This window comes from Aulonocara stuartgranti, assembly GCF_965226115.1.
Source record: "Aulonocara stuartgranti genome assembly, chromosome: 16".
Classification (NCBI taxonomy): Eukaryota; Metazoa; Chordata; class Actinopteri; order Cichliformes; family Cichlidae; genus Aulonocara; species Aulonocara stuartgranti.
In genome coordinates, this window is record NC_138952.1 from 35980169 (window position 1) to 36007861 (window position 27693).

The 27693-nt window shown below is 40.7% G+C and overlaps 1 protein-coding gene across 1 annotated transcript in view; it reads left to right on the top strand.

Annotated features, from left to right (window-relative positions):
• ttn.2 (titin, tandem duplicate 2) overlaps positions 1-27693 on the top strand; it is a 217919-nt gene that overhangs the window by 81657 nt on the left and 108569 nt on the right. Inside the window, exons 85-108 of the mRNA XM_082507917.1 lie at positions 90-341; positions 498-770; positions 1038-1178; positions 1423-1521; positions 1866-2342; positions 2905-2982; positions 4653-4739; positions 6445-6516; positions 6756-6863; positions 6947-7042; positions 7458-7502; positions 11399-11449; positions 12955-13350; positions 13449-13727; positions 14064-14333; positions 14456-14595; positions 14693-14819; positions 19641-19780; positions 19894-20020; positions 21916-22058; positions 24141-24264; positions 25809-26075; positions 26939-27036; positions 27142-27310. Of these exons, the coding sequence (XP_082364043.1) occupies positions 90-341; positions 498-770; positions 1038-1178; positions 1423-1521; positions 1866-2342; positions 2905-2982; positions 4653-4739; positions 6445-6516; positions 6756-6863; positions 6947-7042; positions 7458-7502; positions 11399-11449; positions 12955-13350; positions 13449-13727; positions 14064-14333; positions 14456-14595; positions 14693-14819; positions 19641-19780; positions 19894-20020; positions 21916-22058; positions 24141-24264; positions 25809-26075; positions 26939-27036; positions 27142-27310 (4059 nt within the window). The remainder of the gene's footprint in view (positions 1-89; positions 342-497; positions 771-1037; positions 1179-1422; positions 1522-1865; positions 2343-2904; positions 2983-4652; positions 4740-6444; positions 6517-6755; positions 6864-6946; positions 7043-7457; positions 7503-11398; positions 11450-12954; positions 13351-13448; positions 13728-14063; positions 14334-14455; positions 14596-14692; positions 14820-19640; positions 19781-19893; positions 20021-21915; positions 22059-24140; positions 24265-25808; positions 26076-26938; positions 27037-27141; positions 27311-27693) is intronic.

Here is a 27693-nt window from a genome sequence, read left to right on the forward strand (position 1 = left end):
GATTTTCTCATTCTCTGAAGCACTTCTTGCAAAATTATAGATTCTCCTGCTGCGTAATCCTAACAAAGAATGTTTTTACCCATTTAAAGATGAACCCAAGCCTCAGGTGCCAGCAGACTCCAAAGTAGTGGCCCCTGAAGCTAAGCCTGAAGCTGAGCCCAAGCCCAAACCCAAAGCAGAACCAGAAGCAAAGCCAGTGCCTACACCCAAAGCGGAACCAGAAGCAAAGCCAGTGCCTACACCCAAAGCAGAACCCAAGGTTAAACCTGAACAAATCCCCGAGCAGGAGCCTGAAGCTAAACCAGTACCAGTAAAGAAAATGGTGACGCCACCATCCAAAGGTATTTCCTGTTTTGTTTGGATGTTTGTGTTGAGTTTGTAGTCTACTGTGTATGCTTCTGTCTTTAGTATTAAGATCTTCAAACTGTTCATTTAGCTTCAAGAGTGGAAGCGAAGTCTTTGTCTTTGTTTATCTAAACAAATCTAAATGTTGCTAGTCCCTGAAGAAGCTGCAAAACCAGATCCATCAAAGACCAGGCGCAAGCCAGCTGAAACCAGGCTAGAACCAGACAAACCTAAACCAGAAGCTCATAAACCCGAGCCTTCTCTAACAAAACCAGAACCAAAAGAACCTGCAGTGGTTCCCAAGCCTGAACCTGTGGTGAAAAAATCAGCAGAAATAACAGCACCAAAGCCTGTGGTGCCAAAACCGGAACCCCCAGTGACCAAACCAGAACCAACTCCTGCACCAAAGGAACCTGCAAAAAAAGGTAAATGGCTGTGGAGTTTTTCTTAATGTGGTGTTTTTTCTTTAATCTTCTTAACTCCACTGTCCAACCTTAACTCATCTGAGGTGTCTTCACATTAGTGTTTTTGATGGTAGTGCGAACAAATCTCGTATTAACCTTTGAGTACCACAGATTCTTTTCAGGGATTTATCTGTGAGTACATTTTGATGTTGATATCTGCCGACTGCATATTTACCTAACTATAATAATAATAATTATTATTATTATTATAATAATGATAGTAAACGGAATTTTATTTTGAAGCATCAGAAGAACCAGCAAAGAAGGAGGTTTCAGCTCCAATCCAACCACCCCAACCTTCACTTGCACAACCAGAAAAGTTTGAGACAGAGGAACAAGCGCCACAGAAGAAACCTGTGGCAGTTAAAGGTACCTGAAGCTAATTCAGTCATCCGGAAACTTCTAACTAAAACCAAAACTCTCATACTAACCCTAAACTCTTCAGGTTCTGTGGCATATTATTTTATAATGGCTAACCTCTCTCATTTTGTTGCTGCATGTTGTGATTGTTCTTGTCTTGCACTCGATAGAGTGTTTCATTGTTCTCTAATGAAACTCTTCAACTTGAATTTGCTAAAAGACTTTTAATATATGCCAATAATACTCTTTAAAGTTCCTGTGGAGGAAAAAATAACTGAGCTTCCAAAAGCAGCCAAGAAAGCAGAGCCTGCTGTCGTTCCACCAAAGGAAGAACCAACAAGGAAAGAGAAAGGTACATTTCTATTTCACATATGAAGTTTCTTTAATACAGGGGCAGACTTCATTCACTGTCTTTTGAGTCTCTTTAAGTAAAGAAATGCTATGATGATATATACTCATACCCAGCTCAAATTATTCATTTTATATCCAAAATGTACATTTAGAGGTCCCTTTCAATGTCTTTACTCTATGAGATTTCCTTTTTAACACATAGTCATATATTATTCTCCACAGGGTGACCCTTTTGTGTCTAAATGACTTCATGAACTTATAAAGGATTTGTTTCTTGTGTGAAAGCACATTTGTGTTCTTTATTGTCATGTCTTTTGCATGTTCTTGTGTCACACCCTCTTAAAGCTTTGAAGCTCGAACCTAAACCTGTACCTGAAAAAAGCTATCAGAAGGTGTTTGATGAGGTTGCTGTGTTGGAGCCTGAACCTGTGAAGCTTCCTGAGAAAATATCTGAATCAGTACCCGAGAGACGCTTGGAGAAAGTGCTGAAACCCGAGAAAGCCATGAAGGAAATTCCAAAGCTGGAGCCAGAAAAATTACCTGAGAAAGTACCAGAAAAACCACGTGAGGAAAAAGTCCCAGAGGAGGCTCTTCCTAAGAGGAAGCCTGTAAAGGTTCCTCAGAAGGTGGTTGAAGAAGCTTTGATTACTGAGAAGCAGACATCTGTAAGCACTGAGGAAATCAAAGTTGAGCTCATTTCAAAGAAGCAAACAGAGAAGATCTCTGTAGAGAAAACAGTTCACGTAAAGGCCCCTGATGCAATACCTGATATTGTATCTAAGGCCAAGCCTAAACAAGAGGTAGAAGAAATTCTTCCTAAAGGTACAGCAGACTTCAGCTGTTTTTGTCTTTCTTTGTATCTTCATCATGCATGTTTGAGCATGAGGACTGCCAAGATTTGAACTGAAGCCAGAATCTCAACAATCACTTAAATGTTATCAAATGATGCTCTTTTATTTGAGTGTTTAATATTCAAAAACTTTTGATCACGTAAAAAGAAATCTCTTTATTGTTCTTAATTATCACTTAAAGTTTTCAGTGCAAAGAAATTATTTTTTCTTTGTTACATTTCCGTCTTTAATGCAACAAGATAACAAAATGCTATCAGAGCTGAATTCATTTGGCCTCAGTGGTGAGGAGAATCAGTAAATGTGACATCTATCGATGTGTCATCAAATATTGGTGGTAAGAAATTCCAGCTGACTAAATGTGTGCATTGAGTTCAGACTGAACTGCTGCCACAAGGTTTTGTCAACATCTTCCATCTCTTGGCTTGTTTGTGTTATTTGACATGTGTTTGTTGACTGTCTACATTTTTCTCTTTCCAAATTGTTTTCTTCACCACACACCATCTTGGAATCAATTTTGATTCATTGCTTAAAAGAAACCGAAGCTAAGAAGATTGAGAGGATTCTGCACACAGAGATTGAACAGGATATAAAAATTTATGCTACTAAAAAAGGTACTACATGGATCTTAAACACATCTTATTCTTTAATGCTTGAAACAAGTGGATTGTCACCTAAAGCATGTGGTTCTTCATTTCTGTGTTGTCTCCTAACACTGATGATTGTCTTTGTGTTTTGCTGTCAAATCTTGGCGCCGCCACATGACGCCTCTTCTTCTACACCTCTTAAATCATCTCACAGCTGCAAGTTTTGAGAAGACTGAAGAAGAACAATGGGAAAGGAAAGGAGCTCAGGAGATACAGGAAATGTATTATGTGACAGAACAAGTACCTTTTACAGAAGCTGTCTGGGAGCGTGAACAAGTAGTAGAAGAACATGCTGAAGTCTGGTATGAAGATGTGGCTCCACTGGACAGGGCAGTGGTGGTATTGGTAGAAACAGATGTCTTAAGTACAACAGAAACACAGAGCCAACAAGATAACAGGTCTGAAGTGAGAGGTGAGCTATCTGCTACTGATACTTCAAAGAGGAAGGAAAGCAGCGTGGCTAAACAAAGAATCAGCCCGAAAAAACCCCAAGCTGTAGTTTTAGCCCAGGACTCTGAATCGAAGCTCACAATACTACAAGATAAACCTTCAAAAGAAAAAACAGAGTATTTTGTCAAGGCAGTTGAGTCACCAAGCAAAGAAATTACAGATGAAAGGAAAGACAGTGCATCAGTTAGCCACCAACAAGACAAAAAAGCTATCGCCATACACGAAGCCAGCTTTGAACCTAAAAAGAGAGCGAAGAGCACTGAAACAGAAAGCAAAGAGAGACGCGCGAAAGAAAAATCCGAGGAGCCTACTTCATTCAAAGAGAAGGAAACACTGAAAGATGTCACGGTGGTGACAAAGGCAGATGAAACCAAACCTTCCTCGGTTGTGATCACCACAGAAGCAAGAAAACTGACTGAAAACCTGGAAGCTGAAACAAAGGCTTTAGCTGAAGTCACCTTTAAGGAAGCAGTTGATCGTGACGTATCAGTGACTCCACATGAAAAACACAGCAATGAAGTTTCAGAGATGACAAGAGCGCTGAGGGAAGACACAGTTAAAGGTAAAGAAGCAACAATCGTTCCCACTGCAGTGAAAATGGAAGAAAAGAGAAAACAGGAAGCACTTGTCACCCCTGAACGTGAGCAAAGTGCACACAAAGTGTTTGAAAAGAAAACGGAGAAAAAGATGAAATCTGAGGAAATGTTTTATGCAGAAACAGAGATTGTTGCAGTAAAACCCTCAGTAACAGATACTGACGTGACAAAAATGATCAAACAGGGGTTGGAATTTGAATCTGCTTCTGCAAAAACTGAACTCAAATACAAGACGACAAAGGAAACAAAAGAATCTTTATCCGAGGATCCTCTTCAGACAGTTCCTTCAGTGCCATTAAAGCCAGACGAGAAAAGGATTCCTTCAAAAAAGTCTTCCAGAGGTACCAAACGTACCGTTCTTATTGCATTGTTAATCTGTACCTGTGTCATTCGACTCCATGTTTGTAGTCTTTGTTCTGGTGTGTGTTCAGACTGAGTCCATCATCAACCTCAGTTTGTAAACCTCTCTTCATGTCACATGTTCATAGTTGGTCTTTTTCATTCCTCTTAAAATCTTTTTTCCTGCCCTCTGTTATTCTACTAAAATCTACTCGTGCCTTCCTTTGAATAAGAACTGATTCTTTTTTAAAGAAACAGAAGACACGATTCTCACTGCTGCTCCTGATGCTTTGTCGCCTGAAACACAAGTTGCAGCTAAAACAGAAAGAATAGAGAGAGGTAAAGTCGCAGCACATTTCACATCTTTTTTCAGCTCCTGATATTCCTTTTTACAGCAGCGTCTGTCTTACTTAACTAAAAATGTTTGTGTCTGTATTTTTTACTGTGATCTCTTTGCACCACTACACTTCACGCCATTTAAATTTCTCAATGTCAATGCGAGAAAACATCTTCTACAAAGAAGAGAAGAGGAAGCAACAAACCACAAAGATAATGACGACACTGTAGGCAAGGATATTGTTTCTGTACGGCAAGAGGAGATTTTAAGAACTATACAAGAACCCAACAAAGTGTCAGGGTAATAAAATAAATGTCATGGTAACATTTCTGTCACTAATGGTTTGAAGACAAATTAAGTTATTCTTAAAACTAAGGAAAAGGTGAAAAATACAAGAAAATTGTCAGTTAATAAAAAGTCCATCTCCAGAAAAGATCACATGACCAAGGAGAGAAAACGTTACAGGCTGGAATTAGTGAAACATCTGCAAAATCTCAATAAACTGAAACAACAGAAGATATTTTTTCTATGTTTTCAATGAAAAACAGGACAGAATTAGAGGAATTAAACTTGAAGAAGACCAGTTCAACAAAGAAACACACTGAGAGAAACCTCATGTTTAGGCCTTTAATGGAAGACGAAGTCTAAGAATGAAGTTCAATACATCTTCAAAGAAACCAGATTCTTTGAAAGACCGAGGACAGCAAAGACATCCAGTCTAAACTGAATGTGAAAAGACAATTTTATCACCATTAATACAAAGCAGCAACAAACGGAAAGAAAGGGTTCAATGATCCCTGCAATGGATCTGCAAAACAATTAACTGCAGAGGAGCACGAGTTTTTATTAGAGCCTCTAGTAAAATATATTTTCCCAGATGATACTGTAAAAGTGAGTTTTATATGAAAGGCAAATCTACAGAAGATGAACAGCAGAAATCTGGTGAAAATGATAAATCAAAGGTAATAATAGGAGAAATTCAGTCAAAGTGAAGAAGACACTGAAAGCAAAGCCGGTGTTGTCTTAGCAATCACATGTAGCAGATGACAGGCCTGAAAAATATGTGAAAATGGAATCACTCAAAGAAAAAGTCATTGCAAACAAGTATGTCAGCTAAAAAAGACGTGAAGAAGATGTAAGCAGAATGTAAGCAGGAAGTCCCGCTTGCTAGACGCATGTCTCCTCATGAACTTCAAGCCATCACCAGAAAGAAGGGAGAAGCTCGAATGATTCACTCCATTACAGACAAATGGATTTGACACTGGAAATAGAAGAGAGAAAAGAAACTCTTCCTTCAGGAAATTTCCTGAGGTATCGAGGCAAAAAGAAACACTCTTGATATGAGAGCCAGTCATTGTTTTGATTCTTAAAAGACTTTGAACTCATAACTCCTCGTCTTCATCATATTAGCCATTTCATCTGGGCACAAACTGCTCGTCATGCTGTTTGCTTTCTTATCACTACAGTTAAATCACAAAAGGTTTCTACTGAATGCTGTTTCAGTTACTTCTAGTTCTGTATTTGAAGTGAATATTTCTTGATCAATAGTTTTGGACGGTGAGGTCAAATGTCCAGCTGTCATATGGAGTTGAAACTCAGTCATCCAGCTTTCTATGCAGTGTCACGTGGTTTTAGTCTTTAAATGGTCTCATGCTTCCCACATCTGTCTTTGTGAGGCGCTAATTGTCTTGTGATTTCATTTTCAAGTACTTGTAAAGGAGAAGGAGTTGGTGCCAGAAATCAAAGAATCACTGGTAAAGCCAGCTGCTCCACAAAAAGGTACCCAGCCACTTCTTTAAAGCTCTTTCTGTGTTTCTGTGGAGGGTTTATTAAGGCATTCAGAAAAGAATGCCACTCTTATGCAGATATAAATCTTTGACTGTGTCTTGAAACAAAATAGACAAAAACAAGGTGTTTATAGAAAAAATGCAACATGAACTTCTGGTTCTCTTTGTGTAGGATGATGTAGATTAGATAGAGCACTGTTGCTGAAATTCCTGTATACTTTTTACTTTAAGTGAGCAAACCACAAGCTGCTGTTAAAGATCAAGAAGCTGCCAAAAAGCCTGAAGTCACTGATAATGCCAAGTTGAAAAAGACAATTACTCCACCAGAAGAAAAGCCAGGTATTCAGACAGTGATTCCAGCTTTGAGAAATATTACGTGCTTTGGTGATTATACATCAATTCTTTCTTTTTTATACTTAAAGTGGTCGTGACAAAGCCCGTTATGGCGGCTGAAGAACCAACTAAGATGATTGCAGAGGAGGAAAAACCACTAACAAAAAAGATATCACCTGGAACAGGTAGAGGACTGAGATGGAAATGTTCTCTTTGTTTAAGGTCTTTAGTCTGTTCCAGTTTCTTTTTTTAAACTTCTTGTTTGATAACAGCAATTTTATTTATACTCCACTGTGTATGTGTACTGGTGTTGCTATGAGTCTTTCTTATGTTGGAGGATAGGACCCTTAGCCAAAGTAAAGCCTCTCTGTCTGTTGTTGCAGTGTTTGTGTCTGTTGGTGATTGAATTCAACATAAGCTACTGTGTCCTTGTACTCAGCCTAACTTCATTTCATTCTTTGTGTTTATTTACGGTGTTATTTCTTTTCTGTTGCTCTTCATCTAAATGATAGCACAGTCTTGCTCTGCACGTGAGTCACATCTGTGTTTGTGTCTCCTCCACATTAAGTTACAACTTTTTGAACTATGTTTTTATATTAGATGAATCCAAGGGGCCAGTCCAAGCACCAGGAGGAGTCAAGAAAGGTAGGAGTACACTCAGTATAGAGCTACTAGCATGTATGGAGTAAACATGTCTCAAAAGGGTTACAAATGGTGTGATCCACAAGCTTACACTTAAATGTATAAATGTGTACAATTATTTGTGTGTAACTCTTTAGGACTCACAAGCGTGTGCTTCAGTCCACACACGTACAAAACAATTTGAACACACATCAAAAACACAAATTCAAATACACAAGCCTGGATAAATGTAATGATCTGCATGCAGTTTATTAAGTTCAGCTTCATAAATTGGATACGTTTGTCTTTCATAAAGCTCCCACTCGTACAAAACCTTAAGTAGGAGTGCACGAATCACCTGATATGCACAGATCACGCCGCATGCCTATGTGGGCTGCCAGCTTCACATGGATCCACAAACATAAGCGCTGTCAACGTGCTGGTGTAAAACAGGGACATCCTCTATAGTCCTTTTTGTTCTTTTTTTCAAATGGAGTGGTCATTGTTCTTCTAAATAAACAGAACAACTTGTCACCCCTCTGCTAGCAAACATAGATTACAGATAACACAGCGTAGCCTGTAAATATTAATAGTTTAAATAAGCTGCTGCTACATGCTGGACAATCTGCTGGGAAGACTCATTCAGTGCTCAGCTGCAGATGGGGGGACATCATGGTTGTACATCACTGTGGATCATTCTCTGGAGTGAGTATGTGCTAAATAATCTCTGTATATTTTAAATAATCATATAATCCAGGTAATGTGGAATAACACTTTCATGTTAATCCTACCATTCTCTAATAACAGTAGGTTAACATTAATGTTAGCTTAATGACTAATTCTTAACTTTTCAGGATGTAGCAGCAGCTTATTTAAGTGATATATTACCTTTTATAGGTTACTGCATTGTGTCTGTAATTAGTGATGAGTTGTTCTGTTTATTTAGAAAAGAAACACCCACTTCAAGTAATACAGAGGAAACCCAGACGTCCCAGTTTTGCACTGGGACGTCTGAACGATCTGTGAGAAGCTGGCAGCCTGAAATTTATCTCAAAACCTCACGTGGGCATGCAACATGATCTTTGCGTATCAGGCGATTCATGCACTCAAATTTAAGGTTTGGTAAGTGCGCAAGTGAGAGGATATGTCTAGTTTTAGATGTTTGTGTGCACAGAGAGCTTTTGAAAGAGAAAATGATCCAATTTGTGAAGCAAAACATAATCACAAGGTAAATGATCAGTATTTATTCAGGTTTGGGTGCAGGCATTTGTAAAATAGTTGGAGGTGTGGTCAAATTGCTTTGTATTTGTGGATTGAAGCATGCTCGCATGAGGTCTCAAAAGTTAGCATTTGTAGCCTTTTTTGAAACCTGTCTCCAAATGCACGTATATAACCATGCATGTATACCTCCTATATCTGTAACTTTTCAGTCATCAGTCCAACACTGTTTTTTTTAATTAAGCTGATCACTAATTTGCAAATTTCCTATTAGCTCTACTAAATGCAACATTAAACTTTCTGTCCTTTGTTGGAGAAACTGGAAATGTCCCTGTCATCTTTTGTTTGTTGTTCTTAAATCATTCAAAGTTATCTTCCTAAAATCCCTGATTACATTTTTATCCCTTGTATATTAATATTTATTTATTTATACTCTTTTTCACGAGTTGCTATTTTCTTTGTTTGTACAAATTGTGATATGAGTTTAGTTTACTGACACTAAACTGTATTATACATACAGCCGATGTTTAACCAAGTAATATGAAACGTTTGATGCCTCAGAAACAGTTCTACACAAAAAAGGTCAAAAGGTCAAATTGGAAGAGGATGTGACGTTTGAGATCCCCACGTTGAGAAAGACAACCAGGGTCATGAGAGAGGTGGAAGAAGAACAAGAGATTATCATATTGAAGAAGATCCCATCAGTTCCACAAAAAGAGCCTGAACAAGAGGAATTACCTCTGGTCACCAAGACCACAGTTGTTAATGTTGAGGAGATGGTACATAAAGAAGAAGCTGCTGAGATTATGTTTGTCACCACGAGATATGAGGAGGAGAAGAAGCTAAAAGAGAAAGCAGATGTGGTGAAAAAGCCAAAAGTTATTCAACCTAAAGAAGCAAAGGAACAAAAAGAGACTCCTAAAGATGCGTGGACCCGGCAGAAGCCTGGCCCAAAAGATGAGAAACCCAAAGATACCATTTCTCTGAAGAAAACTCCCAAGACACCTAAGGAGGAGGAAAGTGCCCCACCCAGTACAGCCCTAAAGAAAGTTAAAAAATTGCCTTTGGATGAAGTGGAACCAGAAGTAGTCAAACTGAAACCCTTCGAGAAGCCTCTTAAACCAGCAGAGGATCCAGAGAAAGACAAGAAGGAGAGGCCAGAGAAGGACACGTCACCTTTTCAGAAGGGGGAAAGGCTTCCCAGACAGGTGGAAACCACAGAACCTCCAAAGCAATCTGAGAAAGAACCTGTTGAAGTAAAAGAGCCACCAGCCAAGGTGCCAAAACCAGGAGACCAAAAGAAATCTCCAGAGAAGGAGCCTGAAGAGGACAAAAGGCCAAAAAAGGTGAAGAAGATTCCAACAGTGGAACCAGAGATAGAAACAGTCAAGTTGAAGCCCTTTGACAGGCTGGCCAAACAGGCTACAGAGCCTGAGAAGAAACCCGCAGAGGAGAAAGAAAGGAGGCCAACTGATGATCTGCCAAAACGTCACACAAGTCCAGCTGAGACCCCTGAAGAACGGAAACAACAGGCTAAACCAAAGAAACCTGAGATCCCAGAAGCTCCAGAGAAGAAGCCGGTGAAACCGGAGAAGGTAGATGTAGCTCCGTTGGAAAAGACCATACTTCCTGTTCCAGCCCCCGCTGAGAAACCTGAAAAGGTTCTCGAGGAGAAAAAACCTCTGCAAGTGAAGAAAAAAGTGTTATCAAAGGAAAAAGAGGAAGTATCTCTAAAACCTGTAGAGCAGCTCAAGAAGGTAGAGCTCAAAAAGACTCCCTCCCCGAAAGTTGAGAAACTTAAAGAAGCAGAGACAGTTGCAGCTGAGAGAAGGCCAAGTCTTGACAAACTCAAAAAGCTTCCTAAAACTGTTTCACCCAAAGAATCTATTGAGGATGTGATTCTAAAAAAAGTCCCAAAGAAGCCTTTGCAAGAGGAAGCCAAGGTTAAGGAACCGGAAAAGCCTGATGAAGGAAAGCTTCCTTTGGTAAAGGAAGTCTCTCCTGGAGCCGTGGAGATGAAGAAGGTTGCCACTCAGGCAGAGGAGGAAGTATTTGAAGAGGAGTTTGAAGCTGAGAATGAGGCTGTGCCAGAGGGAGAGGAGGCATGGGGCTGGGAGCTGGTTCCAGAGGAGAGTTACGAGCTAGAGGACTGGGAAGGTGAAGCAGAGGAAGGTGCTGTGAAGGTTCCAGGGGTGGCCAGGAGAGGTGAGATGGTGGCATCTTCGGTGACAACCAAAAAAGAAAAAACCCTGCCTCCCTGCCATCAATAATATCCACTCATCTTCGCTTCCATAACCTCATTTTCCCTCCATCGTATTTTAAGTGTGATGCGATTTCTTCATCTTTTCCTTAGACTTGTGTAATCATTCCGTGTCCGACTGCCGGTCACGTTTACCGCTTTGTTTCATTTTTGTTATGTCGTTTATGTTTCTGCTATTTGACCATTCTCCATTATGTATTGTCCCCACTCATTGCATTCGTCTTTGTTCTTCCATTTATTTTAATTTTAATGTATCGTCTTCCTCATCGTGTTTTTGTCGACCCCCATGTGAGTGTCAATACTTCATAAACTTACCATCAGAACCATTTCATAATCCCCAGTCCATTCACTACACTGGATTTCCTTACCCTGGCATGTTTAGCATGATAAGTATGTATGATTAGCCTGTGAGCATAAAATAATTTATATTCTTCCTGAACAGAGGGACAACCAACAGAGGAAGCAGGAAGAGGTAGAGGTAGAGGGCTGAAACGTAAGTTTTACCTTGATAAAACAATGGTGTTCCAGCAAAACCAATGTTACCGTTTATCCAGAAAGGATTCACAGCGCTTCATTTGTTCACAGTTTGTCACATGACAGCATTATTCAAAAATGGATTAAATTCATTGTTCACTTAAAAATCTGAACCCAGTACACTTTAATGACAAAGCCCAGATGTCCCAGCTTTACACTGGGACATTGAAACACTGCTGGCAGCCTGCAATTTGTCTCAAAACCTCACGTGGACATGCAACGTAATCTGTGTGCATCAGGCTATTCATGCACTCAAAGTTAAGGTTTGGTAAGTGAGCACGTGAGACGTTATGTGTCGTTTTAGACATCTGTATGCACAGCAAACTTTTTGAAAGAGAAATTGATTCAATTCGTGAAGCTAAACTTAATGAGTTGTGCATAAATAATCGGTATTTAGCCCTGCTAAATGCACTGTTACATTTTCAGTGTTTTCTTTGAGAAGAATGTCTTTGTGCTCTTGTTTTGCCTTTGTCAAAATAAATTAAATTAATTTGTTACCTTAAAATTTGACACATAGTACCCAATAGTGACAAAGTAAAAAAGGTTGCTTTGAATTATTCCCATTTGATTCAGATTGAAAAACAAAAACATGTACATAAGTATTCAGAGCCTTTGCCATGGCACTCAGACTTGAGCTTAGGTGCATCCTGACCACCTCCCAGATGTTTCTTACCACTTCCAGAAGAACAACTGGGCCTGCATGGTAGATGGTAGCACATGACAGCCCACCTGGAGTTTGCTAAAAGCCACCTGAAGTGCTGTCAGACCACGAGAAACAAAATTCTCTGGTCTGGTGAACCAGACTTTAAACTATTTGGCCTGAATGCCAAGTGTCATGTCTAGAGGAAGCTAGGTATCCCTCATCACCTGGCCAATGCCATCACTACAGTAAAGCATGGTGGTGGTAGCATCATGCTGGGGGATGTTTTTCAGCAGCAGGAGCCTAGTCAGGAAAGACAGTACAGAGACATCCTTGATGACAGTTTGCTGCAGAGCGCTCCGGACCTCTGCAGCAAAGGTTCATGTTCCAACAGGACAACACACCTGGAGAGATCTGAAAATGGCTGTGAACCACCCAAGTAACCTGAAGAATGGGAGAAACTGCCCAAAAATCGGTGTACCAAGCTTGTAGCATCATACTCAAAAAACCTTGAGCCTGTATTTGCTGTTAAAGGTGCTTCAACAAAGTATTGAGCATAAATACTTTGATGTAAATTGTTGGGGGTTTTTAAGAAACTTGAGAAAAGTTTCTAGCTTTTGTCAGTTTGCCAGTTTTGTGGGTTATTCTGTGTCAAACCTTGAGGTGAAAAAAAAATGGATCCATTTTGCTGTAACATCACAAAATGTGGGACAAGTAAAGCGCTGTGAATACTTTACTGATGCAGATACAGATATGATGACGTGAGCATGCCATTCTATTTTCAAATGAAATGTGAATTGATGGTCTTCAATTTGTTTATTCAGCTAAGCAGACCCCATCTCCTGGAGAGGGCAGGGGTCGGGGGCTGAGGCCTGGTGGGAAAGGACCACCACCACCAGAGGAACCTTTTGCAGGGTTCAAGCTCAAAGCTGTCCCGCTGAAGTTTATCAAAAAGCTTCAGAACATTGTTCTGCAGGAAGCCGAGTCTATCGGCTCATCTGCTGTCTTTGAATGTGAGGTCTCACCTTCCACTGCTGTTACTTCTTGGATGAAAGATGGTAGCAATCTCCGTGAGAGCCCCAAGCACAAGTTCACTTCGGATGGCAAAGATCGCAAATTGAACATCATTGATGTCCAGCTGTCTGACACTGGGGAATATACGTGCGTGGCCAAGAACGCTGGCAAAGAGATATCTTGCACCGCCAAGCTTATCGTTGAAGGTATAATAATGTTTTGGCAGTCCTGAGATGCACAAAATGTAACCATTGGAATCCCCTCAAATAATGTGTGATGTCTCTGCTATTTTGTCATGTTAAAGAGCTACCTGTGAAATGGATCAAAGAACTGGGAGAGGAGACATCAGCAATCAAGGGTCAGCCTCTGTATATGACCTGCGAGCTGAACAAAGAGAGGGATGTGATATGGAAGAAGAATGGTGAGGTCCTCAAGAAAAAGGAGGGCAAGATTCAGATCAATATCATTGGTATGCAGCACGCGGTGACCATCCAGAACTCCACGGAGGAGGACGCCGGTGTTTTCTCATGTGAAGTGGCTGGACAGGAAGACGTTAAGACTACAACAAACGTCAAAGTGATTGGTAAGCAGAATGAGACGTGCTGCACGCTCCTACATGTCTCAGTACACATTTTTATCAAATTTTGTGGCTTGTTTGTAGTTTGCCTAAACAAACATAAATATCATAACATTATTATGCATCTTTATATCCTATTGAAAAAGATTGCTGCAAAGTGTCCTGCAGCTAAATGTGATTTATTTCCACAGCTTGGACATTAAATAGAGATCTTTGGAATTTTCAAACTGAGTATCGCTTAAAATTTTAACCACGTTAAGACTGAGCTGATTTTGTCATGCAATGTTTTATTTGTGCAAATTCTGAAACATATGATTGTCATTGACTCTCAAAATTCAACAGAAATTGTCAAAGACTGGATAGTGAAACCACTGAGAGATCAGCATGTAAAACCAAAGGCTGCTGCAACATTTAAATGCGAGCTTTTCAAGGAAACTCCCAACTGGAAGTGGCTCAAAGGACAGAATGAAGTCCAGCCATCTGACAAGATTGAGATCAAGAAGGAAGGAAAGGAGCTGACGCTCGTCATTAAGAACTGCCAGCCTGATGACGTAGCAGAATATGCGCTGGAGGTGGAAGGACGCATCTACACTGCCAAGCTAACACTTGGAGGTTCATCCATTTACTTACTTATATCCATAGTAACTGTAATCATTTAAATCATTGCAATAGTTTTCTGTTGCTGATGCATAAGATTTAATATTGAGTACTAATTTCTAATAATGTGTTCACAGAGCGGGAGGCTGAGATCCTAAAGCCTTTGGTCAGCGTCGAGGTGGTTGAGAAGGAAGATGCCATGTTTGAGACTGAGATTTCTGAGGACGACATTCCTGGGGAATGGAAGCTCAAAGGAGAGGTTTTGACCAGATCCCCGGTGAGGCACAAAGGGCTTGTCTTATATTGCTGCACATGTAGTCTTTAATTTGTATGTTCACTCTTTATTCGCGAGTATATTGTAATGTTTTCACTAGACATGCGACATCCAAATGGAGGGTACAGTGCGTAGACTCAAGCTAAAAAACTGCCAGCTGGACCAGGCGGGAGAAGTGACCTACACGGCTCTGAACGCCATAACCAGCGCCATGCTTAATGTCAAAGGTAAGGGGAACTCCTGTAACCAAGAACTGCAAATTCTGTGTGCTGTAAAAGTGTCCTGTAAAAATAAAGGTGTGAGGTCTTAACCGAGGCGTCCTGTGAGAGTGGACCTTACACCTTTACTGAAAAGGATCGACAACTCAACTTGATCATTTGTGCCACTATATCAGTCTGGTGTGGGATCTTAGCTATTTTCACTGGTTGAATTGGTGTGCTGTATCTGTTGTTGTTGTAAAGTCTTGTACTGGAAAATATAAAGTATAAATGTGTCAGATTTTGTCTCCCTCTAAAGTTTATTTGTATCTTTTATGGTTAAATGTTCTATGTTAAATCTGTGGACATGGACAGTTTATTAGTTAGCACATGTTAGTGAATGTGTTACGGGACTCAATTTGAAAGGGACTTGGTTTTAACAACAGCAGTGGAGTTCTGCAACAAATCATTGATTTTCCCTGGCAAACATCTGCTGGAGTGCAGACTTTAAGAAGTGGACAGAAGACACCTCTTATTTGCCTTCTCTGGGAACTATGTTCAGAAGATGTTTTTTCTACCCTGTGGCAAAACTTGAATGTGAATATTTTGAATTCTTGTTACTAACAACATGGTGTTCCTTAATAATAACTTCAATATAGGAGGTCCTTCAACACCTTGTGAGAAAGAGGACTGATGTAGTTCAAGATGGGAAGAACACTGTGAGCTGGCAACAGCACCTTTGTTGTCTTACTGACCATTTTAAGCACTTTGGAGTGATCTTCAGTTTAGTCAATAGCAAGAAGTAACTTAGTGTTTTAATAGTCCCTGATACTACGTGCTTCCTGATTCGGGGTAATTATACAGCTAGAGGGACATTTAAAGAGATACAGAAGGTACAGCGACCTCAGGCTGTAGACTCCAGTCCTGTTGTTGTGTTCTGTTGTTGACATATTGTGCCTATGTCACTTTTTATCTCAGAAGTCGAAATGGACTTTGTTGTCCCGCTGAAGGATGTTTCTGTGCCAGAAAAGAAACAAGCTAAGTTTGAATGCACCATCACAAAAGATGTTTTTAAAGTCATGTGGTATAAAGGGGCTGACATCATCACCCAAGACCAAAAATATGACATCATCGACGACGGAAAGAAGCACATGCTGATTATAAACTGCTGTGAGTTTGATGACGAGGACGAATACATGATTGAAGTTTTAGGCAAAACCTCAAAAGCTAGACTCACAGTGGAGGGTAAGTAATGGTCCACGTTTACTGGAAAAAAGGCCAGAACACGATTGTTTTCACTGCATTCATTGTCTTGGTTACCCCACCATCATATGAGCTAACTCATATGACCCTGTTTTATTAATGTAATTGTAGGTATCAGGCTGAAATTTATCTCACCAATAAAGGATCAAACTGTAAAGGAAGGCAAAACAGCTCGCTTTGAGCTGGAGCTTTCTCACGAGAACATCCCCATCACCTGGTACAAGAACGACAACAAAATTCATCCGAGCAGAACTGTTGTCATTCACGTGGATGGAAAGAAGCACGCACTAGAAATGAGAGAAGTGACTCTAGATGATATCTGCCAAATTAAGGCTGAGGCCAAAGGAATTCTTTCCATGGCCAACCTGACAGTTATAGGTAATCCAAGAATAACGACCTGTCCTTTCTGTCCTCATTGTCAAGTGTGTCGTCCTTCCCACAGCTTTGTGTACACTTTGTCCATTGTTGTGTCTGTCTGGGTCTACAAAAGTACTGTATCCTTGTCTCTGTGATATATACGAAATCATTTTTTGTGGTTTTCATTTGTGTTTCTCGTGTGTCTTCACTGTCGTGTTTTGTGCACTGTATATTTGTGGTGTATTGTGGAATTACCCAAAAATATTCCCATTCTAGAGGGAGATCCGTACTTCACAGTTAAGCTGCAGGACTATACTGCAGTGGAGAAAGATGAGGTGGTTCTAGATTGCGAGCTCAGCAAAGATGTCGATGTCATGTGGTACCACAATGAGGCCGAGATCAAAGCTTCTAAGACGGTGAACATTAAAGCTGAAGGCAAACGCAGAGTCCTCATAATCAAGAGAGTTGGGGACAAAGACAAAGGACAGTACCTATGTGACTGTGGAACAGACAAGACGACAGCGACTCTTCACATTGAAGGTAAAGACCCAGAAATCTCTTGATTTTGATATTCGGTCATTTTGAGGCAGCTTCCTTCCCTTCTTGATACTCGTCTTCACTTGCACAGCCCGTGCATCGCGTCCTATCGCTCACTCTTTTTTGCAATTTTTTACTTGAAGCACTTCACTTTCCAATCAGCGTTTACTGGTTTTTTTTCCGTCTCTCTCCATTAACAGCAGAAACTGGAAGACTAAAAACTAAAAGATTTAAAGTTTCCAAGAAGCTAAACTGTATTCGAATCTATGTGTGGTGTCGTTGTCATGTCGCTGACTTCTGGTTATGAGATTTCCTTTTCAAAACACATCACTTATTGTCTTTTGAAGCACTTTGTCACTTTAGTAATCACACAGTTTCAAACTGGATCAAATCATCACAACATTTTATTACCGGGACCACGAGGCACTGGTTTCTGTATGTGTGTCTGTCTGATGTTGACTTGTTTTTGTGTGTACATTGTGTGTACATGTTTGTATATGTTTATATGTTTATGATTTCTTTGTCCCCTCTTCAAAACGTCAGCTCGTCACATAAAGGTGGTTCGGCCGATGTATGGCGCTGAGGTGTTTGACGGAGAGACAGCTCGATTTGAGGTTGAGCTCAGTGAAGACGATGTCCATGGCCAGTGGAAACTGAATGGGGAACTCCTCAGTCCATCCACTGTATGTCACTGCATCTCAGCAGATATTCATTTATCTGTGGTTTCATTCTTTTACTTAAATCTAGATGTCGATACACTAGTAGAGATAAACCGTAGTTGTGTCCTCATCACGTTTCTTTCACTCTCACAATTTTGCTGAAAACGTTTGTTGGCCATCTGCAGGATGTTGAAATCGTGGAGGACGGTGCCAAACATACTCTGGTCTTGTACAACTGCAGAGTACCTCAGACCGGCGAGGTCATGTTCACTGCTGCTAATGCCAAATGTTCTGCTAACCTGAAAGTGAAGGGTGAGCTTTCCACCTTCCTTTTTTTGAGTCAGCGTGGAAAGTCTCTGCCCACTCAGATATTTTGATTTTTTTATTAACTATCTGTCTGAATCAACAGAGGTCCCAGTGTCATTCATTACACCTCTGGCTGATGTACATGTGTATGAAAAGGATGAAGCGAAATTTGAACTAGAAATTTCCCGGGAGCCCAAAAGCTTCCGTTGGCTGAAGGGATCTCAAGAGTTGTCAACAGATGACAAGTTTGAACTCCACGTGGAAGGAAAGAGACACAGTCTTTTTGTAAAATCTGCCAGATATGAAGATGAAGGTAAATACATGTTCGAAGCTGAAGATAAGAGGACATCCGGAAAGTTGATTATCAAAGGTAAACAAAGTTGGATCTCTTTAGTGTTTTTAGGAGAAGATTTGTTTGGGTACGTGGCTGAATTCTTCTTTTGCGTGCTCGCTAAACTTTGTATGCCAAAAGCCTTTTAACGACAAACACCACATTTCTTGTCAGGTATTCGCCTTGCATTTATCAAGCCAATAAGAGATGTGACCGTAAAGGAACGTGAAACTGCAGAGTTCAGCGTTGAACTCTCTCATGAAAAAATCCCAGTCGTCTGGTACAAAAATGACGTCCGTTTGCACCCCAGCAAAGTGGTGCACATGTCCGAGGAAGGAAAAGTGCACACGCTGGCCTTCAAGGAGGTCACAATTGATGACACGTCTATGATCAAAGTGGAGGCGATGGCCAAGACTTCAGAGGCCATGCTCACCGTTCTCGGTTAGTATCGTCCCGCAGAGGGATGCATCCAGATTTCCATAAAGAATGTACTGAGTGCAGGACTCGTGTACTTGTTGCCATGAAAAAACTGCATCTTCCCCTTACTGTATTAAAATGGAATTAACGTGTGACATTTTTGGGTGAATGTATACGCTGCACTTGCCATGACTTTAGCCAGTGAATGTTTTCAGCTGATATAATCCTGGTGTCTGCCCACAGAGGGCGACCTGTACTTCACAGTGAAGCTCCAGAATTACACCGCTGTTGAGAAAGATGAGGTGATTTTGTCCTGCGAGTTGAGTAAGGCCGCTGCTGAGGTCAAATGGTTCAAAGATGGCGAAGAAATCTTTCCCTCCAAGAACATTTCCTTCAAATCTGATGGCAAGAAACATATGCTGGTCATCAAGAAGGCAGCAAAGAGCAACATGGGCGCTTACAGCTGCGACTGTGGAACTGACAAAACTACCGCTGACCTTAACATCGAAGGTAATACCTGTGGTGATCCAGCCCCTCAGACTCCACCGGGACTGCAGAGACAGGCCCCGCCCACCAGCATTCACCAAACCCCGCCTCCTGTTATCTCCATTTGTCCTGCACTACTGCAGCTTCCACTTTATTTCTAAATGCTTGTAAAAGTTATCATTATAATACTTGAGAATAATTCAACCTTGCACATCTTACAGTGCATGGTATTATGGATCTGTAGATGTGTAGATGTGGATATACTTTGAAATGTTTTATGGGGTTAATTATTCTCAAGCGTTCCTCAACTTCTGTTTTTACACAAATTGTAAGCTTGTCTTCTGATTTTAACTCTCCCGTCTTGTCCTATGTTTAGTTCATCTGTTACACTGTATCTGACAATGGGAAACTCTTTTCACAGATGTCGTCTAATACGTTTCCGTTCGCTTCCCTTCACTTGTAAGTCTCGCTAACATATTTTAACAAACTTTACAGAACGTGACATCAAGGTCGTCCGCCCACTGTACAGCGTGGAAGTTACAGAGACCGAGATGGCAAAGTTTGAGACAGAGATTTCTGAGGAGGACCTTCATGCCACCTGGAAACTGAAGGGCGAGACACTTCATCCGTCTGCTGTAAGATTTTACACCTATAAAATATAATTTCAACACATTTGTTGGAAATTCCATGAAAATGTTTTGAACTGGCACATTCATCTCTTGTTGGTTTGCACATTGTTTGTTCTCAGAATGTGGAGATCAAGGAGGAAGGAACCCGGCACTTATTGATCCTCTATAACTGCAAAATGGACATGGCTGGAAGTGTTGACTTTGCAGCAGCGAATGCCAAATCCTCAGCTCAGCTCAGGGTCAAAGGTGACTGAAACAAGTCTGAAGTCAATCACAGCGATTTTTGAAATGTCTGTGATAACATTTGCTAGTATGAAACTAAGGCTACGTTCACACTGCAGGTCTTGATGCTCAATTCCGATTTTTTTGTCTGCTCGTTCACACTACAAATAAAATGCGACAGCAAACGCGCTCTAGTGTGAACGCTCAAATCGGCCCGCATGCGCAAAAGAAGACGTCACACACAACACGCTCTGTTTAGACCCAGACCAAACTATTGTTTGACTGATGGCCCTTAATATAAAGACTTCAGACTTTATGTTTCCCAATTTTTGCTTTAAGTTATTTTGTTATTTGTTATTTACATAATAATGTAATAATGATCCTTATTGCTGTTTTAGAGGATAGCAGCAGATTTCTGTCAGAATCTGCAGATTATACAGGACAAATAAAATGTTCACGTTGTCTTCCCAACAGTTTCACTGACATCTACACTGGATGGTCAGGAAGTGTTCGCGATGTCTTCTGCGGCGCTGATAATTGGCGTCTGTCTTGTGTCGGTGACGTAAAAGGCGGATTTAATGCGACCTGACCATCAAACAGCAGTCGCTTTCTGAAACATCAGATATGTATCAGATTCAGCACCACATACGAAAGTGACCCAGATCGGATTTGAAAATATCGGATTTGTGCCGTTCACACTGTCACACCATGATCAGATAGATGGTCGCATAGGGTCAGAAAAGTCGGATTTGATGCGCGTTCGCCTGCAGTGTGAACGTAGCCTAAAATTTCCTGAAATTCCTCCTCTTGATTTGAGTTATCAACCCATCCCGTGATCCTCTTCAGTAATAGAATTAACACAAGGAGCACTATTTGATCAGATGATAATTTGTTGTTTTTAATAATTCAATAAATAATTAAAAGTTAGTGATGCAGTTGTTTTAATAATATTTCCCTTCACATGATTCATTTTGATTGATCTTGTTCCAACTTGTCTCTGAACTAGAATTTAATTCAGTGCAATATTTAAATAACTCAGCGACTGATTGAAAGCTCCTATAATGGCGCAGGCTTACAAGTTTCTAGAATTAAAAACTATTTCATATTTTGCTTCTCTCTCACTTTTAGATTTATCAAATCAGTAAATGTTCAGAAATAAAAGAAAGTTCAGCAGTCCAGCTACACAATCATAAACAGTCATTCTTGTTCAGAGTGTAGGGATTTAAATGTGAATTAACTTTAATAGATGAGTCATTTTGATGGTGAGACTGCAAACTCTTCAGACTGACAGCTTTCTGATTGCATGAGCTGTCATGCTGCCAGAGTGCATTTCAACAGGCTGTAAAGGGGCCTTAATTCAGGCATGTGAAGAAGCCTGTTATAAATAATTGATGTGGCTTGTTAATCCACACTGACTTCCTAGAGCTCTGTATGTCCCGTGTTACCAAACTCCCCAGTAGTGTGACGTTGGGTAACTCCTGTGAGGACATTCACATTCTCCTTTTCCTGGGAAATTGCAATCTTGTGATTGACAGGAGCAGACCGGCTTCCCTCAATGGATTTGGCAGATGTGGGCTCTCAGCCTATCAGGCTCCTTAGTTATTTTTGAAGCCACATTCCTTATCTAGAGAAGGGTTGCAGTGATTGGCAGGGGGGAAGGGTAGAACCCCAACTCTCACTGGCTCTGCCTGCCGTTTACATCTGACAGTAGGATTCATGCTAATGAGCTTGGACACCTAATGCCAAGTCTCAGGGCAGCTTGTTTCAGTTGTCCAAGGTCTTGCACCAGCAGCCTTCAGCTCAAAACACCATGAGGAATAGCCACTGAGGATTAGCCATGTCTCTCTGGGCGTTTTTTGGTTTTCATTGACCTGTTTTTCGGTCAGGGGCGCTAACCATGTTTTCTTCCCAATCTAAAGCCCGAGTGATTGGCCTCCAGAGGCCTCTGAAGGATGTCACCGTGACTGCTGGGGAGACTGCCACCTTTGAGTGTGAGCTGTCATACGAAGGCATCGCTGTCGAGTGGTTCCTGGGGGGTACAAAGCTGGAGCCAAGCGATAGAGTAAGTCTCAACACATCTGACTGAGCCCACGCAATGTTTCTTTACTGCGGACAGGATCACTAGGAGATTCGCTTCCTGAAACACAAGACCCATTAACATTCAGTTACAAACCACTACAGAAGTCCAGGCCTCATGATTGTGTCCCACAGCCAGAATTTCCCTTTCCATTTGTACACAATGTTCGTTTTTTGTGTCCAATGAACTGCTCCGGCTTCATATAAGGCTCTGCTGGTGTGGGTTTGGGATTCCTGGTTTTGAGATAACATAGGCAGGAAGGCTTTTCTGCCCCACAAGCGTTTCTGCAGGGTTATTTTTAACAGCTGAAGGAGGCTGAGGTGCAGGGCAAGTGGCAGCAGAGCTATGACAGCTACAGCTACAAAACACATGGACTGCTATAAGTGTTTTGCTTGAGCTGATGCACTTGCTGTTTCCACATTGTAATTCAGAGTTGAACAATGAATAGTCCAGGCCCTGAAATGAAATCGAGTCATATCCAGATCCAAGTGTTTAAAGTTTGAAGTAACCCGAGAACGGCGTGGTCCTTATGAATCGTTCCCTCCTTCTCGGTTGCACTGCATGTTGCATGTTTAGCATAGGTGGAGGTTTCAGCCACAGTAGTAGCTGAAGCACAGAAGAATGTAAAGCTGAATGTTTCCTTGGGCTCAATGAATAGCTTTTCCATCTCAGCGCATGTTTTTCTTGGGTAATACCAAAAGTGGCTGATTTGTTCAGCAGCGCATTTAAATACAAACAAACAGAAGAGTGTCGTTGGTACATGTGGTAGCAGATTATGAAGAACTGCACTTCCTCGAGTTCAGTTAAGATTCATAAAAGTGTCAGTATGAAGGGCAAACATGTAACTTTCTAAATTAAAACCAAAGGAAGAAACACCCCCAAAAAAATCTAGGTTTAGAGTTGGTCAAAGCAAATGTTACAGTGTTATGGCAGATATAAACTCACAAAGAGTTTAAAGTAAAATTGATAAAAAAAGCAGCAGTTTGTCTTTCTTCTTATAGAAAAGTGCTTCAGGCCTCACATGACAACCCAATTAATCTAATCTTATCTTTTATGTTGAAGAAAAAATATGCAGGTTTTCAGCTGAAGATGTTACAAATAAAGTTTTTTTATAGAGCTAAATAAACTTTATTATCAGTTTGTCTTGTTTTTACTTTTTCTGTCACATTTCTGCTTATCAGCAAAAGTGTTTTTCTGATCAAGCAGCATTTTAACTATGACACTAATAGGCCACTTTATCCTCCACACATGAATGTACTGTCTACTTGTTGACAGCTGATGTGTCTTTTCATGCACACAGCACAGAAAAATATCATTGTACCTTCATCTTAAACGGTTCTGACAAATATCATTGTTAGGAATGAAAAATCGAACCAAGTTCATTTGATGTCACATAAATTTCAGTTGTGCTTATTTTGTTAGTCTGATAAAGAAATGCTGCACGTTTCATTTGTGAGTGTGTTGTGAGGCAGCTCTGTCACATGCAGGACACAGTGGTAAAAGCAGCTGTTGGGTGTTATAGGTCGTGTAGTTTAAATTGGGAAAATGGGGAGGGGTGGAGGGGGAGGGGTGCCTATATTCATTTTGGCCGTCCAGGCTTAACCGAGAAAATCTCTGTGCTTCACATTCTGTAGATGTGGAGAAACAAAGGAACCTCCAAAGAACAAAGACTGTTGATCACATATAAACCTGTCTTACCATTAGCAATTATTGCTTTGCTAACAGGAGGAGGAGGACCAGGGTTTGAACCTCACGGGCAATGTTCAGTGACACTGCAATACCTAATCCTTGCAGCAATGAGGTTTAATGTCATATATTCATTCATAGTCTGGGAAAAAAACAGAAAAATCCAAATTAGATTGGAAATTAGTGAGTTGGTTTAGTGAGATAAGATTTATACAGACAAAAACTGAATCTCTAAACTTGATATAAGATCTTCAGAGAAGTTAAAACCTGTGACATGTTGTGACATTCAGGGCAGGAAAATACTAAATATGAATGAATCTATCAACCTGACAGGAAGTATACAGGACAGATTAAACCCTGTGATTATCGACTCTGTTGCAGGTGGTGTTGAAGGCGGAGGGTAAAGTCCACACCCTGACTCTACGCAATGTCGAGCAAAACGAAGCCGGACAAATCAAACTCGCAGCCAAAGACTTCCAGACTGAGGCCAGTCTTACTGTCAAAGGTAACCCAACAACACTATTTCAGGATTTTTAACTTAATTCCAGACACCCTCTCTACTTTTAAGATTAGGCTTAAAACTTATAGTCAGGACTGGATCAGGTGACCCTGAATCCACCCTGGTTATGCTGCAATAGACTTAGGCTGCTGGTGCCTTCCATTGATGCACTGACTGTTTCTCCTCTCATCCCTTTTGTGTTCATAGGCCACTCCAGATTTAATTATGAGTTATTATTAATCTCTGGCTCACTTACACAGCATGTCTTTTATCTTGTTTCCCTCCCCTCACCTCCAACTGGTGGCAGCAGATGGCCCCGCCCCTCCCTGAGCCTGGTTCTGCTGGTTCCTCGTCGCTAAAAGGGAGGTTTTCCTTCCCACTGTTGCCAAAGCGCTTGCTCACAGGGGTCATATGATTGTTGGGGATTCTCTGTATTATGGTTGGCTCTTTACCTCACAATGTTAAGCCGCTTGAGACGACTGTTGTTGTGATTTGGCGCTATATAAACAAAATGGAATTGAATTAAATTGAATTGATGTCACCAGCTTTTTTAGTGTCCTTCTAGAAGACAACAGCAATGAACACTGCACTTGCCACAGCTGACTGATAGAAAATCTCCAGCATTTTACTCTGCAAGTTGATATATCTTGGTGTCTTTATAAAATCGAGCATGCAGTGGTTGTGTTGGTTGGTCTTCCAGTTCAATTTGTTTGTTTGTCAATGTGGATGGATACTGTTAAATGCACTTAAGATATTCAATTCAATTTAATTCATATAGCGCAAAATCACAACAACAGTCACCTCAAGGTGCTTTATATTGTAGGGTAGACCCTACAATGATATATAGAGAGAAAAACCCAACAATCATATGACCCTATGATCCTACGAGCAAGCAGTTTGGCGACAGTGGGAAGGAAAAACTCCCTTTTAACAGGAAGAAACCTCCGGCAGAACCAGGCTCAGGGAGGGACTTTGTCAGTGCATGGTCCAAGTAGTTTCCACTACAATGGTAAGTTTTCTGTTTCAGATTGTAAACATGACTCAGGATCACAGACAGCTCACTGGCACAGGTCCTTATCATTTGTATTGCTGATTGTTTTACTTAGGTCTGTAATTTGGGTAGGTACATATCTCACAGAAAAAAGAAAACTTTATACTGTGAGATATGAAAAAAAAGGTTATTTAAAAAGGTCATTATGAATGTATAAACTTTACTTGTGGAGGCTGCACAGGTGTATTATCAAATCCCCAAGATTATTTTGCACTTACCCATCTAACGCCAAAAAACACAATTGGCTTGGACCGCAGCTACTCTCTTACTGCAGCTTACTGAGACTTTACATTGTTAACTTACATTTTTCTGTGGGCATTTTAAGACTAGAAGAGGTGAAACGTTGCACTGATAAATCAACCACAATATGTGACTATCACTGCAGCCTTATTTTATTGGCCAGGATGAAATCCCACGAAAAATAAACTGATCTTTAGTGTTCAGTTTCTACTTCACTGAAATTCAAACTGCTGTCTTCTCTGTTTCTTTGTTCATCCAGAACCACCAGTGGAGTTCACTAAGCCTCTGGAGGACCAGACAGTGGAAGAGGAGGCCACGGCCACACTCGAATGTGAAGTTTCCAGGGAAAATGCAGAAGTGCGATGGTTCAGGGATGGACAGGAGATCCGCAAGACAAAGAAATATGAGATGATCGTTGACGGCTGCAAGCGAGCGCTGGTCATCCACGACTGCACTTTGGACGACTCAAAAACATATGCTTGTGATGCTAAAGACTTCAAAACCTCATGCTTCCTCAATGTTGAACGTAAGTATAGTTGTGAAATGGGAAGAAAATTAAGTTAGAAGTTATTAGGCATGAAAAGGAACCCCAATTAGACTGTGACTCACCCCTTATTGGCCTAAAACAACCCTCTCAATGAGAAGGGGTCCCCACGGTAACTAATGGGCCCAAAATGGGACAGAAGTACTGGGCCAGCTGCCGACTGTCTCTATGCCTTCAAGGAACTGTTTCGTCATAAAAACCCATCCTATGACTCTCCAGATCTGTGCTGATATTAATCCTGGCAGAGATTTGGAAAGCCGCAGGTTTTGAGCTGAATGCTCATAAATTTGAATCTCAGCACTGAGCAGCCCCATTCTGTCACTTTATGGCTGAGTTGCAGTGTTTCTTCCACTTTGCAAAAATACCATTTATAGTTTCAGTCAGTGAGAGCCTTTGACTTGAAATCTGTGGGTGCGTCAAAACAACCCATTGTTTCACAAATGTTGGTAAAGGTGGGTCCTTGATTTTATACAGCTGTGGCAATGGGACTGAAAGCACCGGATTTCAAAGATTAAGAGGTGTGGCCCAGTAGTGTTGGTCATTAAGGAAACAGTCTCTGTTTTTGTTAAGGAACCCTTTTTAAGAGATAGATGGCACTCTGAGATTTGTGATTTTAAGCTCCAAATTAAAATCAAATTACTTTTAGCATGCCTGTATACATACTCATTTGTCAAATCACAAATCACAAACTCCCCACAAAAGTTAAAGTGCCTTTTAAAACAGTAAAGAAACTTCCACATGAAGCCCAGAGGATACATTGGCCTTGCTCTTCTATTAAGGTAACCTCCCCTCCAGGAGGTGGTAAACTGAGTGTATTAACGAGTCTCTTCTCTTTGTCTGAATAGCTCCACACATTGAGTTCTCAAAGCCACTCCACGACGTCGAGGTTGTAGAGAAGGAATCAGCCAGGTTTGAATGTGAAGTGTCCAGAGAAGACGTCAAAGTGAGAACACACGCTTTTGCCAGATGAGCTTACAGTAAAGGTTACATTTCATGTTTTCTTTGGACTGATCTTGCTCTCAGTGACCTCTTCCTTCACATCTCACAGGTCCGCTGGTTTAAGGACGGAAATGAAATCAGAAAGGGAAAGAAATACGAAATTATTGCACAAGGTCGCCAGCACATCCTCATCATCCACAAGTCTGTGTTTGACGATGAGGCTGAATACGAATGTGATGCAAAGACCTCAAAGTCCTCTGGCATGCTCACTGTCGTTGGTAAGAATCAAGAAGTTCTTCTTCGATCACAGCCTCTTTCTTCATACACGTATTAATGTGTTTGGTTACTTGATTTTATTATTTAACGTTAGATGTAATTGTTCAGTTCTTCAAAGCTAAAGATAATATTAGACAATTTCTGATGCTCAAAGTAAAGTTTTTCTCAGATATTTGAACCATCACAAGAACAGAAAATTACAATTTTCTTCAGTTTGGTTTAGTTGGATTAAATTAAATAAATCAAGGAAAACAGCACATTTTACATTTGTGTGACCAATAAATGTTTGTGATTTGGAGATCAGTCAGTGAAATTAGAATATGAGTTGGATAAGCAGAAGTGGACAGATTGATTTGATAATTTAACATAATTTTGCTGAAGCTGA